Here is an 18,975-nt window from a genome sequence, read left to right as displayed (position 1 = left end):
AAGGCAGAAGCAGCAAGGAATAATAAACGATCTTAATTTCAAAAGGATAGGCAGAATACAGAGCGAGAACGGCGTTGACTCAGTAAGGTTGTAGGGGGACCACCGCGGACAGCAATACACGAAGAAACACGTCTAGTATTAGAGTCAATAAGGGTGTGGATGGTGTCCAGAGGGGATGGCTCTCCATTCCCTTTCAACCATTTGCCAGTTCGTCTTCTGAACGAGGCAGGGACAGAGTCTGCAAACGGCGTCCAATCACATCTCACACATGTTCGAGTGATAACAGGTCAGGAGTGTATGGTGGCCAGGGAAGCATATGTGTGCCTTGGCATGTTGGCAGATACGAGCACTGTGTGGTCGGGCGTTATCTTGCTGAAAAATTGCATCAGGTAGCCCTTGAAGGTAAGGGATTGCCACCGGCCGCAGCACATTATCCAAGTATCGTTAAGCCGTCATAGCGCCCTAAATACGAACTAGAAGTGATATGGAATTGTACGCAATTGCGCCCCAAACAATTATGCCACGTTGTCGTGCGATGGGACGTTCCACAGTTACTGCAGGATTAGATTGGTCTCCACGTCGACGCCACACACGGATGCGGCGACTATCACCGGATAAACAGAAGCTGGATGCATCTGAGAACACGACATTCCGCCATTCTGTCATCCACGTCACTCTAGTCCGGCACCATACTAAACGTTGCTGTCTATGTTGTGGGGTCAATGGCAGTCTTCTTAGTGGACGCCGTGATTGCAAACTATGTGCGACCATACGACGGGAAATCGTTGTGGTTGACACGGGAACATTCAGGGTATCTTGCACCTGCTGCAGAATCGAGGAACAAGTGACTTGTGGATCTGCTACAGCTTGTCGGTGGATGCGTCGATCCACGCGTTCTGACGTCACTCTGGCTGCCCCTGAACCCCTCAATCTTGCCACATTTCGTTGTTCCAACCATCTAGGCAGGCATCCCACTCTGCGGCCTAGTGAATAGTGTACTGAATACTCTTTTTTTGCGCTAAAAAATGTTTGAAGCATACATTTCCGTAGCCCTTACTTAGATAATCTTAATGAAAATGAATCATGAATGTTCCTAAATTGTGTTTTAAGATTACATTTTTTATTCAAATTTTACAGAAAAGATACTTTTTGTCACTATTATTTCAATTGTTCATTTAAAATTACTATTTTATTTTTTTAAACAACGAAGAGTTTGCCTTTTTCTTTGTTTGTTGCATCACTAAGATGAAATTGGCGGTCCCACTTCTGAAAAACTGGAGGGGTGTAGCACCCCCCCCCCCCTGGCGTCGGCCCTGTCATGACCCTTCTCTTCGGAGAAGTAAGGACATTTTGTTCTGCTTACTACAACGACACCAAAGACTAGTTTCTTTCTGAACACTTTTACTCTCACGATGCAATTTCCAACAGCAATAATAATACCAGAATTCAGGCGTGATTAGTAGGGCCGGAACTCCGTCCCGGTATTTTTTTCTCCTACTCACCATCTAAAATCCTCCTAATTTTTTTTTTTTTTTTTTTTTTTTTCATCTTTTATAACCATATAATAAATAAATTTGTTTTAAAATCGGTAAGTCGAAATTAGTGCTTTAAAAAAAAAAAAAGATGTCACATTTAGCTACATATAAATCAGGGGTGCCGACCCAGGGGGAGGGGATCATGTCGTAGACTGCGCCATAAAAACTTAAAAGGGGGTGCTTTGAAGGGTATTTTTCACTTTTGTGGGAGGGTCTTGCTTTTGGGGGATCTTTGCGATATTTAGGGGCGTGCGCCCTTGGTCTTAGGGGGTGGGCACTTGTGTATAAATTTTATTTGTGTTTGGCACTTTTTATTTCAATATCCTTTAGAAACAAATATAATTTGAAGTTTTTTTTTTGAATTGTATCAATGTTTGACGCATTTAAAAAAAGTTTATCCAATTATATCGAGTAAGATTATTTATTTTTCTGAAGATACCCTTCCCCCTTTTTTTGAGCAATCACATTGCTTATTGTTCTTATTTGACTGTTTTGAAGTCCTATGATTTTATTTCCCCCGCCTCCCTCTGCAGCACCACCGTCGGCCGACCTCACGATGCTGCTCCTCTAGCGAAAAAAGTCTCCAGGTTGCGTCCACATCCTACATACACACGCATATACACTCACACATATATACATGCACACACATACCTACACACATGCATACCCACACACACGCATACCCACACACACGCATACCCACACACACGCATACCTACACACACATGCATACCTACACACACATACTTACACACATACACACCCTCACACACGCATCCCTACACACACATGCATACCTACACACACAAATACACATTCACACACCTGCACACACACACACACACACACACAAATACAAATACACACACACATACACACCCTTCTACATACGCACACCTACACACACAAATACACATTCACACACCTGCACACACATACACACACTCATGCCTGCACACAGACACAAATACACACGTCTACATACACACACACTCGTGATTGCGAAAAACATAATTTGAATTCCAGATGTTAGAATTCAAATTAATTTTTATTTTTTTATATTATCGATCGATGAACGAAGCACGACGATAACGTTGGTTTAATTTACATCCCGCTCCATTCTCGTGTTCCGGTAAGAAATATTTAGCACTACATCCCTGCCCGAGTTCTACTCAACAAGGAAAAACATATCAAGCGAATTTTTCCTGAAGGTGGGTCTTAAGTAAAACAGGAAGGAACTGAACAGCAAAAGTAACTGCAAAAATAAATCCAGATTGAGGCGACGATATTGAAACTTGCATCGTCAAGTGGTTTTATTCCGAGTACAAAGCGTAATATCACTGATCTATATATACTCAATGCTTTACTAGTTTTCAAGGTCTGTGTAAAATGAATTGTTTCTTAGCGAAAATGATTGTGTCGTTCCGCAATGTTATTTACAGATTAACTACTTATTATCTAACTAGTGGTACCCGCACGGCTTTGCCTGTAATAGAAAAATTAAAAGGTCTTTTGGTTCGCCTGTATATTTACAAATAATGTATGGTGAATTTTCCGGTTAATTGGCTTGTGCCCATGTTACGGTTCCACATTATGATAATTTCGTAATTTACTAGTCCATCTTATGATATTTTTGCTCTTAAAAATGAAACAGAAAAAGAACCACATCGAATTTTCGAAAAATCACTTCGAGGTGCACACCCCCATGCTACAAACTAACTTTGTGCAAAATTTCATGAAAATCGGCCGAACGGTCTGGGCGCTATGCGCATCACAGAGATCCAGACATCCAGACAGAGAGACTTTCAGCTTTATTATTAGTAAAGATTAAACGTTTAAAAAAGAAATGCGATTTTCAATGCATAACCAGACTGTTTTGGTAAAGAGCAAAACTGGACAATTTCTTTAGTCGTGAGAAGGCAGTAGTTAACGATTTCATTAGTACACACTTTTATTGAAATAATTATCATTTTTTCTTATTCACAGTGGTAAATGATATTTTTTAAAACTTTTGTTGAAGTTAACTACAATTAATACATTATTTAATGCAGGTAATATTTTTCAAGAAATAAAGGCGGCATTACGATTTTGGTGTAAAATATTTTAAAAGTTTATTAAGTGCTTCCTGTACTCTTTAAGCTCGTAAATCTATTTTTTGAGGTGGGGATAGGGTATGATTGGCAGATGATTTTTTAATTGCCATTCATTTTTTAATTTTGCCGCCCTGTGTTTCGTAGCGATCGCTAATTCTGTCCTTTATTTTTTGGATCAACAAGTATCTCTAAAAGCGATTTTACAAATATTGGCACATCATTAAAATTGTACAACTTAGAAGAAATTCTTCCAAACTTTAGTCCACACTGTTAAATTAAACTGCACAAATCAATTAGCAATCATAACAATTACATTCTTCCATATATTGTAGTATTTGAGTGTAAACGAATTAGGGGTTATTAATTTATTACGTAAGGATGATTTTGGCAATTTCTGTCCACCCCTACCCCCCCCCATGTAAACGTATGCAAGATTTTTCAAACTCCTCCGCATATTCTTACTTAATTAAAAATAAGTAAGAAATATAAATAAGTAAAAAATATTCTTACTTAATTTAAACGAATATTCTTCCATTTCGTTTTTCAAAATAATAAAATAACGAATCTAACATGGACACTTTACATTGGAATCACTATTAAGTTTACTAACATAAATTATTTTTAAAAACATTTTTTGTGTAAAGAAATATTTACTAAAAAGCAAGGGCGCCCATATACGGGGGCAAGGGGGGCTCGACCCCCCCCCCCTTGAAATTAGAGCTTCCTTGCTTTTAGTACTTTTTCTTTGCAAAAATTTAAAAACATTTCTTCTCAGGCCATTAATGAATAAGTTGTTAAAAATGTCAAATTTTAATGACTCTAATCTGTCCTGAAATCAGTTTGAGCCCCCCCCCCCCCCTTTGCAACTTTGCATATGGGTGCTCATGCCAAAAAGTTGGAATCTAAACTGAATGTTTTTTCAACATTTTTTGTATATGATGTGATACCAATTAAAAATAAAACATACCATACACAGAGCGATTCTTTTATTATATTTTACACTATACGCAAATGAAATATGATCCCTACCAAACCGCTTGACCGCGTGATTTCTAATGTAAAATATTGACTTGGAAAATACTACGTAAGAATGGGTTTGACCCTCCTCCCCCCCCAAAAAGTAAGGGTATGTGGATATTTCTCCCAACCCCCTCCCCCTCGAAACCCTTACGTAATTAACAAATGGCCCCTTGAAACAGCAAAACTTAAAACCTTAATTTTTCCAATGTTCCTTTTTTCCCTTCTTTTTTTTTCTTCTTTTTTTTTCTTTTTTTTTTTTTTTTTTTTTTTTGAAATATGCCTCTATTGTCAAAAGTGAGCGACATATAAGTTAAAATTCTTCGAAAAACAATTAATATGTGATTGTAAGGAATAAAAGTAAATTCTTTTATACAAAAAAAAAGTCTCATTACAATACTTTTTTGCTGCTTTACTTTAATATGGCCTTCAAATCCGATAAGACGAAATAAAAAGTAAGACACATTACAATCAATTCCACGGAAAATGTGTCAAAAAACACCCTATCTCCCGCGCGTTGTACAGAACAAGTAATTTTCACACCTGCTGCCAATGACAGTCTAACGAATATAAGATATAATTACAGTCCCTAATCTTCATAATTCCACATTGGAGCATATTACAATACCTGTTACCTTGAAATGCACCTAATATTACCCAATCACTTAACATTTCACTTTAATAATCGAACAATAAAAAACAGCTTTAATATTATTGAGTCCAGTGATATTCGGTGCGATACAACCTGAACTTCGTGAACCTGGATTTCTGGTAACAATAAATAATTGTGTTTATGTCTTACATTTTGGCCGAACTGGACATATCTGTGACAATTTGAAGGTAATCATCGTGAGTTATGCTTTGCTACGCAGAACTTTTTTTTTCTACAATCACGCTATGTTTCCCTCCCTCGACTTTATCGAGAACACAGAGGTGTTTTTCGCCAAGGTTATGCTTCTGTTGAAGTGGAACAGACTCAAACTTTTTTTTCGTCTGAAAAAAAAATTTGACATGAATAGCCTAGTGATAATTAAGACGATACTTTATTTATGTCAAGTTGGGATACGCACAAGGCTTCAAAAGTACCATTAAAGTATCTGAAAATTTCCTGGAAACTAAATCATTATTTTCCGAAACAATTTCGAACTACGAAACTCAAATTGAATATTAGAAAAATAATTTCACTTTTCTAATTTTTTTTAAGGGGTTACAGTACCTCAAAAATGATGAAACGATCAAAAAAATTTTTATTGCTTATTTCAAAACTAAAAACTATTCTGAACACAGGGAAAAAGTTTCATTGCTTTAGTTCACATATTTAAAAAGTTATGAGTGGTTTTAGGCCATGCTCGCTATGTGTTCTTATGCAAAAGAAAAATTTTAAACTGCTTTTCTCGATGATGGCATTTTTTTGTTTTCATGTCATTAGAATCCCGAAGGATTTTTTTCTATTAAAGATACAGCTTTAAAGTAATACTTTTTTGCAATTGGGATAACATATTTGACAAAACTGTGCATTGGATAAGCATTTTATTAACTACTCAAATGTTTAGAGTATGTTAAACCTTTAAAAACCAATTTTTTTTTTAACTTTAATTTTTTACATAATTAATCACAGAAAATTTTCTAATAAACTCATAAGCAAATGAATGAACAGATTTTTAGAGATAATTATAGTGATCGTTTAGCAAAAAATATTTTTTAATTAGTGCAAAAATAAAAAAGCCTTAGGGATTTCAAAAAATTGAAATTTTTTTCGATTTTTTGAATTTTTAAAAAAAGTAGGCAATATTGTTAAATTCTGAAAATAAATTATTGAAAAGAAATATAAGTATGCATGTTATGATTTCAAAGAAATATAAAATTTACTTAAATTTAAAAAAAAATGTTTGAAAGGTACTGTGACCCCTTAAATATTATTGCTGTTACTATTTTCCCACTCTGGAGACTGAATGTCATTCGCCATTCATCTTTAATGACACAAAATTGTTGTATAGTGGTCAATATAGTTTCATAGGCATTAGGCATGTAATAGATGCTCTCTTCTGCAAGGACAACGTGTAGGTAGGCCATCGTTGTCCCTAACACAAATCAACGATAACTAACTTAATCACCAACTGGTGGCCTGACAGTCATTTTTACTTCCACAATTTTGAATCTAGAGTTGAAGGGAAAGGGCAGCGTCTAATACCCATGGTAAACTGCCATAGGTATTAGAGGCTGCCCTTTTTCTATTGTTGTAGAAGCAAAGAGAAGTACAGTCGAGCTCGCCTATAATGAACCCTAATTTAACGAGAATTCGGGTTTCTTGAGAAAATTGGACATACTTGGTTGGTACAATGGGGGCACAACTCACTTTCAAAGAGCAAACTCCGGTTATGTCGAGAAATATTTTCGTTTAATTTCCATTGACTTCCACCCCTTCAGTCCTGCTAATTCTTTCGAAGAAACATATTTTTAGCATTCTTAAATCAACCAAAAGTTAGTAATGAGCCTCAAATCTTGCAAGAGTGATGACAACCTCTCCCCCCCCCCCCCTTTATTTTAGGACATGCACTACTCCCGAGCATATTGCAGCTAAAATTCAAGCTGAAGCACTTAAATAAAATAATGAAAGATATAACAGTAACAGTTAACCAACATTTTTCGCTCTATACAGAATTATTTAAAAAAAATAATAAGCATGTATAAAATTTTCTGATATTTAATTAACCCGTTTTTTTTTTTTTTTTTTTTTTTTTTTGAGCAATCACGATTGTTTATTGTTCTCACTTGACGGTTTTGATGTTCCTATGATTTTATTTTCCCCCACCTTCCTCTGCAGCACCACCGTCGACCGGCCCCTTTAGATACTGTTCCTTTAGCGAGCACCGTGTCAAGGTTGCGTCCATATCCTACACACACAAGCACACACACACACTCACACACACATACACCCACATACACACATACCCACACATTCATGCCTGCACACAGACACAAACACACGCCTACACACACATGCCTGCACACAGACACAAACACACACGCCTACACACACACATACCCACTCACTCATGCCTGCACACAGGCACAAACACACGTGATTGCGAAAAACATAATTTAAATTCAAGATGTCAAAATTCATTTTTTATTTTTATTTTTTATTTTTACGAGCACTCGATAAAAACGAGCAAATATCCTGGTCTCTTCACCGTTCATGAAAATACTTCGACTGTATATCATATAAAAACGTAATGAGTCCTTTCGATCATCGCAGCGTAAATGCTCTTTCTCCAATCGTTATGTCCAACAACACTAATGCCACTTACCAATTGAAGTAGCATGAGCAAACTGTGGGTGCCTTTGGGGTAGTCGCATTGTTCTTCCACTACTTCCGGCATAACCACAGTATACTGGTGCATTTTCTCACTGGCACAGCTCATTGACGGCAGTCAGAGATCAGCATCAGATACACCAGAGCCTAAAGGGAAAATAATTAATAAAGAATAGCCACACCTTTTAGATAAAAAATAAACACGAACATTTCATAAACAATCTTTTAAAAACAGCATTTAAAAAAATTTTGAATTCACACATACAGTCGAACCTTGATATCTCGAACCTCCTTATCTCGAAACCCTTGAAGTCACGAAAAAACATTTTTCCCCTGCATTTTCTATAAAAACCCCAATGTATTTTCCATAGTTATCTCGAAATTTATTTTTCGAAACCCTTGATATGTCGAAATTTTTGCACAAAAGCAAGTTTCAGTTGTCGTTTTTCTTGGGCAATTTTTGTAGTAAAACCAGTTCCAGGGACCAGTTTTCATCTCTCTTCTTGGAAACTTTAACTAAGGGATTGAAGCAAGATAATAGAGAAGTGTTAGTATGAAAGGGGTGCTGTGTTTTCCCCAGAGTTTAGAATCTTTGTGCATTTCTCTCGAACATGTTGTTCACTTTGAGGAAAGGGGGTTGATTTTTCGCCAGTCAGATTTCAAGTGAAAACGGAAAATGCGTTCCTCATTTTCATCATTCTGCTTTTATAACTCCTACAAAATGGCTACTGAAAACTTTTTTGAATGTGGGGAGCTACTAGTTGAAGATAAGGATTATTAAATTTTTAGTTGAAAAACCAAGTTGAAGTTGTTGTTCATTTCAAAATCTCTTCCTGTGCACTTTCGACAATTATAAAATTTCAAATCTAGTAAAATATTGAAGACAACTTTATTGATCGTAATTCAAAGTGGTCTCATATTACACATATAAATGCATACAGCGTACGTGTATGTAATAGTGAGAATTTCTTGTGTAATTTTTTCAAAACCTTGATAACTCAAAAACTCGATATCTCGAATTTTTTCCTGCCCCGAGAGATTTGAGATATCGAGGTTGTACTGTATAAATTTTTCTCACCGATATATCCGTACCTCAGGGACTGATTAACGTATGATTAAAAATGGTGATTTTCAATTGATTACTGTATTGTATGTAGAATCTTACACCGCATTGAAAACCATAACAATGCAGCTCAATTAAAAAACGGCAAGGGAAAAAAAAGCGAGCGAGTCCTTTGCATGCACCAGACAAAAGTTTTTACGCTCTCCTGCAAAATAGCGATAATATGACTAGCGTTAGTCTCGCTTTGAGATACAGATATATCCTCAAGCTATAACTTTCAGTTAACTCGAGCAAAAATAGAACTAACTAACGACTAACTGCATCAATGTGACTAACGACACTTTCTCGACAATACTATGACAATCTAGACTGGGGTTTTTAAATGAACAAGTTAGCCCAAAGAATGGAACCAGTAGGTGTAAAGAAAAATTAACAATCCGTACCCAACTTTTTCCTCCCCCGGGCTACAGACACGTGAAAACCAGAACTATTTTACACGGACCAAAGCACATCACAATTAATTAGAATTAATCTCTATTATTAACAAATCTTCTTTGATAATATCACTGAATTCCTCTAACAAATGATTCTTTTCAGGGCCAATCGAATCTCCAATTGCTTGTGAAAGGGAAAAAAGTGCTTTTTATTTGATTCTACAAAAAAATAATATATCAAGGTCAGTTAAATTTTTTGATTGCCTTTACCAATTCGTAACTACAATAAACTTAAGGGGGCGCTGCAGTTACTGTTTAATGGCGGATGAAAAAGGTAAAACAAACAAATGCCGTAACTTATAACTTACTTTGACGCTTAGTGAATGACAGTAATTTTCATCGTGTTTATAAAAAGCTTTCTTTTCTCTTCTGAAATTACATTGCACCACAAACTGTCTGAAGCCAGTAGTTTACCACAAAGAAAATACGTGGAATGGAATGTTTTACCTTTTTCGGTGGTAGTGTTAATCACCGCAAGGTAGCGTATTCGAGCTCTGGAGTTGCGAATTTACTCAAATGATCTAACGATGTAGAAAGACTACAAAGTTCTAAATATGAGAAATGAAGAAATACCGTGACTCCATTAAATTTTACTATTACACAGCGAACAAAATGTTAAAGAATTATTGTTGTTTTTAAATTTAGCACCTGCAATGCTTTACGATATTACTTTCCTTTTTTAAAATTATTTTACTTATCGTCTGCAATGCTTTACAATGCTTTATGGTTTTGATCATTATTTAATTAAATTATCGTCTGTGCTAATTATTTGTTTCTTGAAGTGGCAACGCTTAGCTGACATGAAACGTATAATTGTGTAATTAAACGTTTATATTTTGCATGAAAATTGAAATTTTTGATTTTATTTATTTAAAAAAGGAAAACTTTTATTAAATGGAACAGAAGAAACAATTATTTGCTTCCGCTTGTAGACCGTAATTGTTGACATTAAAGTGAATTTTAGTCACCATTTACTTTAAACAACGAATCATTCCACAAAAATCAAATTACAGAATTTCCGCAATTACATTTCGATGCCCATTGGTTTCATTCTTTGAACTCGCTGTTTATCGTGTTTAGAGCAGTAATTCCATGAATGCTTACAGAAGGATCGAGACTAGAAAAAACAAACGACTGTTTTTCACTATTTTCGCAAACCTTTTGGTGAATATTGCAGGTTTATTTTGCAGAATTTTGAAAGTAAATGCTGCAAATTTTTCACTCAGTCCGTTTATAATGATTTTCTGCTGCTTGAGCAAGCATTTTCATGAAAAGCCAGCAGGATGTAAAATTGAAAATCGTTGAAAGATGTCATATTTTTCCCTCTTAAATATTTTTTTGCCCCCTCCCCTAAAAAATAAAGTATTTTATTTGTTTTCATAGCAATTACCAAATTGAAACATTTTCAGAAAATTCTTACTATGACGTATAGGTCATAATGAAGTAGCACTTTAAGGTGAGAGAGGAGTCACGAAATTGTGACAGTTTGTGACATGGGGAAGGGAGGGGTTTAACAAGAAAAAGTGACATCACGTATTTTTTACTACATGTGACAAAGAGGGGACGGGGTGAGGCGAAGTGTGACACTTTGTGATACATGGGGGAGGGGAGTCAAATTGTTTGAAAAAAAGTGTGACATCATTTACGGACAGTTCCGCACTAGTAAGTCTATGATGGTGTGGTTTCCTTCAGTCAAAAGTACTACTTTTAGTCATTGAAATGGATAGAACCGAGCAAAAAAAATAACATGGACCCAGAAAATTCTTTCATTTTCCCAACAGTTTTTTTTTTTTAATTATTTTTTTTAAATGTCCGATTTTTCAAACAAGGCGTCGTCTCATGACGTCACAAATGATGCACTTTGCCGCATCTTTCTACTACGTTTCCACGTTACGATAATCAAGCAGCGAATTAAAATTGCGCTCTACGCTAGCTATCAACCATATCGTTGCCAATACACGTGAGTAAAGATGCGAATTAAATATTTTGCACTGTGAATGGCAACACTGGATGGCCTTTCATCATTTGTGATGTCATTGGCAAGAAATGTAAACAATGAAAGCGCACCGATTTAAGTATTTTTTTTAAAAATATTAAACTTAAATAATTTATTTAAAAAATGATCAGATCCTATGTTTTTAAGCATGCTCTTTCAGAAAAAAAATACTTTTAAAATTTTGGAAACGACACCATTCGCACGGGACAGTTAAATGACTCAGAATAACACCAAGTCGCACAAAAAATTAGCAAATCTGTTTCAAAACAATATTACTGAGATAATTTATCAGCTCGTGGCTGCAATAACAGCTCTTATTTGAAAATGCAGTTATAACAGCGGAACTTCAGTGCAAGAGACCTTTTTCTTCGCCGCTAAAAGCCAACTCGTGTGTTACGAGCTATTAATAATAATATATTTTCTAGAAATTGCTTATTCAGCGCACGATAATACAAAATAAAGAAGGGGGCCACGGTTATCGACCATCCACGAGTGCTTTCAGAGAAATTGTAAATCTAATGAGCCGTACAAATTATGCGTCGACCTTGAGCCAACGGAAAGGTGTAACAATCACGCTATTTATTATTAGAGTGCTGGAAGAGTGACGCGCAAGACGGGGTGGATTCAGACACGGCCTTATGAATATTTCAATAAGCATCTTCTCCCTGCTCTAATTACTTACTTCAAAGTTTGATTAAATGTCCTTTTGTATTCAGTAATTTACTGAGAAATTAGTCAAAGAGATGTTATAAAATGATATTATGTAAACAGAGAAGGTTAAAATGCTTTTATTTTTCTACATGAATTATAAATAAAGCTGTAAATGACTGGTCTTCAACCTTATTTTGATAAAGAGCCAAACTTCTTTAATGGAAGTGCTTGCGGGCCCCATTGATCAAATATACTTCAATTTAGAGGAAGACAATTTAAAAAGCAAATGTAACTAGCTGATGTGTGCATCACATGACTTCCTTTTACTTCAATTTAATGTCATTTCCCCATTATTGGCAATTTTGATGTGATTCAATTGTCTCTAAATATCACTAACAGTGGCCAAATTGAAACTAAATTTAAAAAAATAAATAAATAAAAATAAAAAATCGCTTAATGTGTCGCCAAGTTGGCGGAAAAACTTGACGACCAAAAGACTGGCGATATATTGCAAAGTGTCCGACAAATTATAACACACTTGAGTTTACATCGAAATTAACAATGATTTCCCCCCAAAAAGGAACAAAAGACCACCTCCTTAGGAACATCCGAATGCAACCAAAAGGGAAGGTGCACAACTAGACCCCACAAGGAGTCTACGTACCAAATTTCAACTTTCTAGGACATACCGTTTTTGAGTTATGCGAGATACATACACATACGCACATACATACATACGGACGTCACGAGAAAATTCGTTGTAATTAACTCGTGGATCGTCAAAATGGATATTTCGGGTGTCTGTACGTTCCTCCACGTGTGGTCAGGTCGAAAAAAAAAAAAAAAAAAAAAAAAAAACTCAACATTCATTCGGGGGTAAGAAAAATTTAAATTAAGGCCGATTTTTGAGTGAATTTTTTTTTCGCGAATATAATACTTCCTTTTTTGTAAAAGGAAATAAAAAGCAAGTTTTGCAGATGGCTAGCGGGCCGCAGGGTGAAGATTACAGTCCTAAATGAACATTGACTTTTATCTCATTAAGGGACAGAAAAAAAAATATTTAAAAAAGCAATCTCGTTTAGTTTACATCTCTGTACATGGACAGTGGGAAGAATATAATTGAATAGGAAATATCAAATTCTCTCTCGAGCATTTCTTATGAATCGTTACTATATTATTTTCGAAATTTTTAAAAAGATAATTTTTTTCACCACATATATTTCTGTAAAAACCGACAGAAAATGTGTTCAAACTACATCCACATACATTATTACCCCCCCCCCACCCCTTTTTTTTATTCCTTGTATGATGATGAAATGGAAGTATTGTAATCGTAATACTATCTTCACTCAAATTTTGAAGAAATTTTCATTTTCACACCCCCTTTTGTCACCAACTTCGCTGATGTATCGCCGAATTGGTGATAAATTTGGCACTAAAAATTAAACGCCTAATCAAACTCAGCTTCGCATTATTTAGCGAAGTTCCCAAAGAACCCATGTTGGACAATGCCGAAATTACGAAATCTGAGTGAAACTGTCCAGCAACAACGCAGGGGTTGCAATATTTAAAATGTTGTTCTACTCCCGCTAAAGCACAAATGTATTGCACTTTTGCATGTCCCATTTAGTTTCTGTAGCAGTTGATCTCAATCGCGAACAAAAGCATCAAATTTCCTAAAAATTGTAAGTGCCGTTCTCTGTTTACCATACTTAAGAAAGTATTAAGACATGAGTGCAGCGCCAGCTTGGAGGCCAATCTCGAAGAATCATTGATTTAAACGTTATTACCAATCCTAGAAAGGTGAGTTATGTATGTGTTAAGTACTGTCATGACAGCCCTTCTCCTAATTAGAAGGTAAATTATGGCTGCGTTACTAGTCTAAGAATTGACAAAGAAAAATTGTATATATTTAAAATCATTTTTAAAAAAATGCATTAAAGAAGTTGAATTATGAGCACACGCACCCACTTCTTATGATTCATTAAAAATCATTGACTACTTACTAAGCACAAGGAAGTCGTATGGTGTTCAAATTTTTTCTATTGAACATAATATTCGGAGAATTCTTTTGACACTGCGTTCAATGTTTGCCCAAATTAAGAGATATGTCAAAGAACCAATCTCATCGAACAATTGGTGCAGTAATTCTTCATTAAAAAATGCCATTAACTTGCAAGACTGATTAGTAAGGATGAACAAACATTGTTCTGGGATTCTTAATAATACGATTTATCGATCCCGAGCTCCACGAAATCCTGACTAAGAAGTAATGACTATAAAAAAAAAAAAAGAGAAAGAATATCGAAAGTTCAAAACCGTAAACCACCTCGTCAACTATTTCAACACAAATCTGCAAAATGTTATGCTGGAATTAGAAGTTATCGTCGCGTACATCAGTGAAAAGAACAGATTGTTAAATGAGAAATAAACATCTTGGACCACGGCTATTATTGAAACGACGGACGTTGCGAGCCTTTTATTCTTCCCATCTCTAATGAGGTGCACGATTTATAAGTCAGTTAATTCGGTTTTATAATCTAATCAAGGCCACTCCGTATTCATGGATTTATGCATTCGCTGTACTGTTGTTCAAATGGAGAATTAAACTAGTTTTACTGGGGAGTGTTATGCACGAAAACTGCGATATAAGTGTGTATTTGTTGCGGGGATAAGTTTTAATATCACTTCATGGGAAGCGGTTATAAAATAAAACGTGAGTTGTTTGTTCGGAGTGGATGAAATTGTTGCTTTGAGGAGAAACAACAGAAAATAGTTTGTGTTCAATTAAAGATGAAAATTTTCTCGAAATTTTGTAGCCAGTGGGAGGGGGGGGGGGGCGAGGCGGGGGGCGAGGCGGGGGGCGGGGTCCTGGAACAAAAATAGAAAATTTAAAGTTAGTTTAACAATAGTTGTATCTTTTCAGCAAGTTTTAATATCCACTCCATATGAAGTTATTATAAAATAGAGCGTTAATGGATGGAATTATTGCATTCAAGAGAAACAACAGAAAATAGTTATTTACAGCTAGAGCTGTAAAATTTCAGTTAATTTAGAGAAGGTGAGGGGGAAAAAAGCATTTTTTTTTTTTTTTGAAGAGAGGGGTGTTTTGGAAAAATGGAAAAATTGATTTTAAAACAAAAACAAAAACAAAAAAAAAAAAAAATCCCCACTAATATATATTTTCATGGGAAAGCAAGTTTTAATATCACCATTGTTTGTTCGGAGTGGATGGAATAATTGCTTTGAAGAGTAACAACAAAAAATAGTTGTTTTGAACTTGAGATGTTAAAATTTCCGGATATTTAAGGACGGTGAGGGAAGGGTACTTTTTTTCGGGGGGAGGGGGTGAACAAATTTAAAAATTGATTTAAAAAAAACTATTCACATTAGTTGTATTTTATTAAAAAATAAATTTTAATATCACTCCGTTATTTTTTAAAAAATATATCGCTTTTAAGAGATATTGCAAGCGTTGTTCGTTTGGGGTGGATTATTGGTTTGAGGAGAAACAACAGAAAGTAGTCGTTTTGAACTAGAAATGTAAAATTTCCCGAAACTTTGAGAAGGAAAGGGACAAAAATATTTCTTTTCTGGTTTTTTCTTGGGGGAAAAATGTAAAAATTGATTTTAAAAAAATGTAATTTCATCATAGTTATAATTTTTAGTAAATGTGTATTAAATATTTAAAAATATATGCAATCCATACTTCTTTGCGTAAATTATCATACAAATTTAAAATGCCTGTAAATCGATCAAAGAAAAAAAATGTCTCATTGCTTATGAAAAAGTACTTACTTGACATTAACAATTCCTAAAAGTTCATGATAAGTCAAAAGTGACTTAAATTCTTCATTTGATTTTTTTCTTGTACATTTGTAATAATATGGTAATCTACTTTTCAACAAAATAACTCCGCAATGAAGTTAGGCGCATTTTCCAGGACTTAACATAAGTCCAATGTTTTTAGATAGAAACATAAATATTCATTGGTTTTTCAAAAAATGTCTGGTTGCTTATTTGATGTATAACTGATTAAACTTTTAGTACAATCTGATGCTTTTGCCAAGTGGTCAACTTACCAAGGGTTTTTTTTTTACAATACTTCAAACCAAAGCTGGTATATATTAGTGGTCAAGATAGACAGGTGGTCAAGATAGAGATGTGGTCAAGTTAAAGAGGTTTTCCTTCATTATATAAGATTATAAGTACTAATTCCGTTCCTGACAAAAGCGGTCAACTTAGACAGGTGGTCAACTTAACACGTTTTACTGTACATGAAACTTCTACTTCATTTCCACTAATTGAGATTTTTTGACACAATTCTGTCTAGTGTATACATTTACGATTGTGGTGAGAAGAGCAGTAAATAATACTTTACTATGAATACAGTGTACTACATACATGCAAGAACTCTTGGTTATATCTCGTATTACCAATCCTGGTGTCGTATTTCATTTGCATGTAAGGGCTGCGGCGTCAGAGTCGGGAAGTCGGACTGATTTTTGAGGTAAAGAAGTCGGAGAGGGATGTCGAAGGTTTTAAAACGCCAGGAGTAGGTCACGTCCACTCCAACTCCGAAGCCCTGGCTAAGCGATCCCTCCTCCTCCCCGAAGGCGAATTCAAACTGCGCTCGTTTTTAAAGGAAAACGAGAGCAATTTTCAATCATTTGCAAACTTGCATTGAAAAAATCATTCACATAATCATTCACCTCATAATCATTTTGGCTTATTTACTGTAATTCGTTTTATGATGCATTAATGATAACCTTTCATTTTCCTTTACAAATGTTTTCGAAGGAAAACATCACTATCGCGCTAAATATCTCAAGATAATTGATCTTTAAACAGAAAAGTTAAGACTATCAATTCCACAATTCTTTTTTTTTTTTAAGCCTTGTATTTCAGGGCATAATATTATGATATTTGGTTTTTCCCGTCATGTTAATGAATACAAAACAAATGAATATAGAATAATCTTTTCGCTAACGATGGTGTTTTTCATCCCTTTTTTCCTACATATTTAAGTATAGCATAGTTGATGGTTTGGGATGCAACCCGCAAACATCAAATATCGCAAAGATTTTTCGTGGGGAGTAAAAAAATCTTTTTTTGAGCAATTACGATTGCTTATTGTTCTCGCTTGACTGTTTTGGTGTCCTATCATTTTATTTCCCCACCAGCACCCTCTGCAGGATCACCGTCGACCCCGGTTCCTCACGATGCTGCTCCAACAGCGAAAGCCGTCTCCAGGTTGCATCCATATCCTACACACGCGCGCATACATACAAAACTACACACATACACGCACACACACACAAACACATACACCTACACATACACACAAACACATACACACACATACACCTACACACATACACAAACACATACACACACGCATACATACAGACACCTACACCTACACACAAACCATACACACACAAACACACACACACCTACATACTCACATACACACAACTACCCACACACTCATGTCTGCACACAGACACAAATGCCTACCCACACATACACATACCCCCTACACACAAACACACATACCCTCCACACAAACACACACGCCTACATACATACACACACACTCGTGATCGCGAAAAACATAATTTGAATTCAAGATGACAAAATTCAAATTAATTTTTTATTATTTTTATTTTTTTATTTTTAGAGGCTTTCTAGTCATTTTGGAGGAGTGAAACATACGAAAACAGTTATGATCATAACAGTTATGAATTCAATTAAAAGCAATAATAATAAAATTTTCCAGAAATGAAATGGGGAAGATGGCAGGGAATGATGCATACCAGGGGTCCCCAGTCCTATGCTCGCGGGCACCACAGCGTTAAGCGTTTCATATTTACCCGCCGTGTGCGATCAGGATTTTTTTTTTTTTTAAATCTTCTTTTCTTTGCTAATAATAAAGCTGAAAGCGTATGTCTGTATCTCTGGATGTCTGTTACGTGCATAGCACCTAGACCGTTCGTCCAATTTTCATGAAATTTGGCACAAAATTAGTTCTAGCATAGGAATGAGCACCTCGAAGCGATTTTTCGAAAATTCGATTTTGTTTTTGTTTTTTCTATTCCAATTTTTAGAACATTTTGCCGATCAAATTATCACAACGTGGATGAACACATTACCATAACGTGGACTAGCAAATCACAATAACATCGACGAGCAAACTACCATATGCGACCATGGGCGAGCAAATGAGCATAGCAAATTGGCGAGAGATTCATCATCCGTTATTTGTAAATATACATCCGAACCAAATGACCTTGAGCATAGCAAATTGGCGAGAAATTCATCATCCGTTATTTGTAAATATACATCCGAACCAAATGACCTTTTAATTTTCTTCTACGGGCAAAGCCGTGCAGGTACCGCTAGTTTTTAATAAAATGTCAAGCAAAAGTTTTTTTGAGCAATCACGATTGCTTATTGTTCTCACTTGACCGTTTTTGGCGTCCGTGCCTTTTTCAGCTTGGACCAGGCCTGCAGCACCACCGTCCACCGGCGGCGGCGCGGCTGGTCCTGATCACTGTCCCCCGAAATCCACTTTTGCTGGGCGGTGGCGTCCATGTCCCACACACATGCACGCCTACACACACACACACGAACGCCTGCACACACACACACACACACACGAACGCCTGCACACACACACACGCACACACGAACGCCTGCACACACACACACACACACACACACGAACGCCTACACACACACACACACACGAACGCCTACACACACACACACGAACGCTTACACACACACACACACGAACACCTACAC

At 35.8% G+C, this 18,975-nt stretch overlaps 1 protein-coding gene across 2 annotated transcripts in view; it reads right to left on the bottom strand.

The window, feature by feature from the left end:
• The window catches only part of LOC129225931 (uncharacterized), a 114,592-nt gene that overhangs the window by 12,897 nt on the left and 82,720 nt on the right, over nt 1–18,975 (bottom strand). For both annotated transcript variants that reach the window (XM_054860472.1, XM_054860473.1), the window contains exon 2: nt 7,957–8,108. In XM_054860472.1, coding sequence (XP_054716447.1) covers nt 7,957–8,070 — 114 coding nt within the window. In that variant the 5' untranslated portion in view covers nt 8,071–8,108. The remainder of the gene's footprint in view (nt 1–7,956; nt 8,109–18,975) is intronic.

The sequence above is a fragment of the Uloborus diversus genome, chromosome 7, assembly GCF_026930045.1.
Source record: "Uloborus diversus isolate 005 chromosome 7, Udiv.v.3.1, whole genome shotgun sequence".
Lineage (NCBI taxonomy): Eukaryota > Metazoa > Arthropoda > Arachnida > Araneae > Uloboridae > Uloborus > Uloborus diversus.
This window is presented reverse-complemented; position numbering and strand designations above follow the sequence as displayed.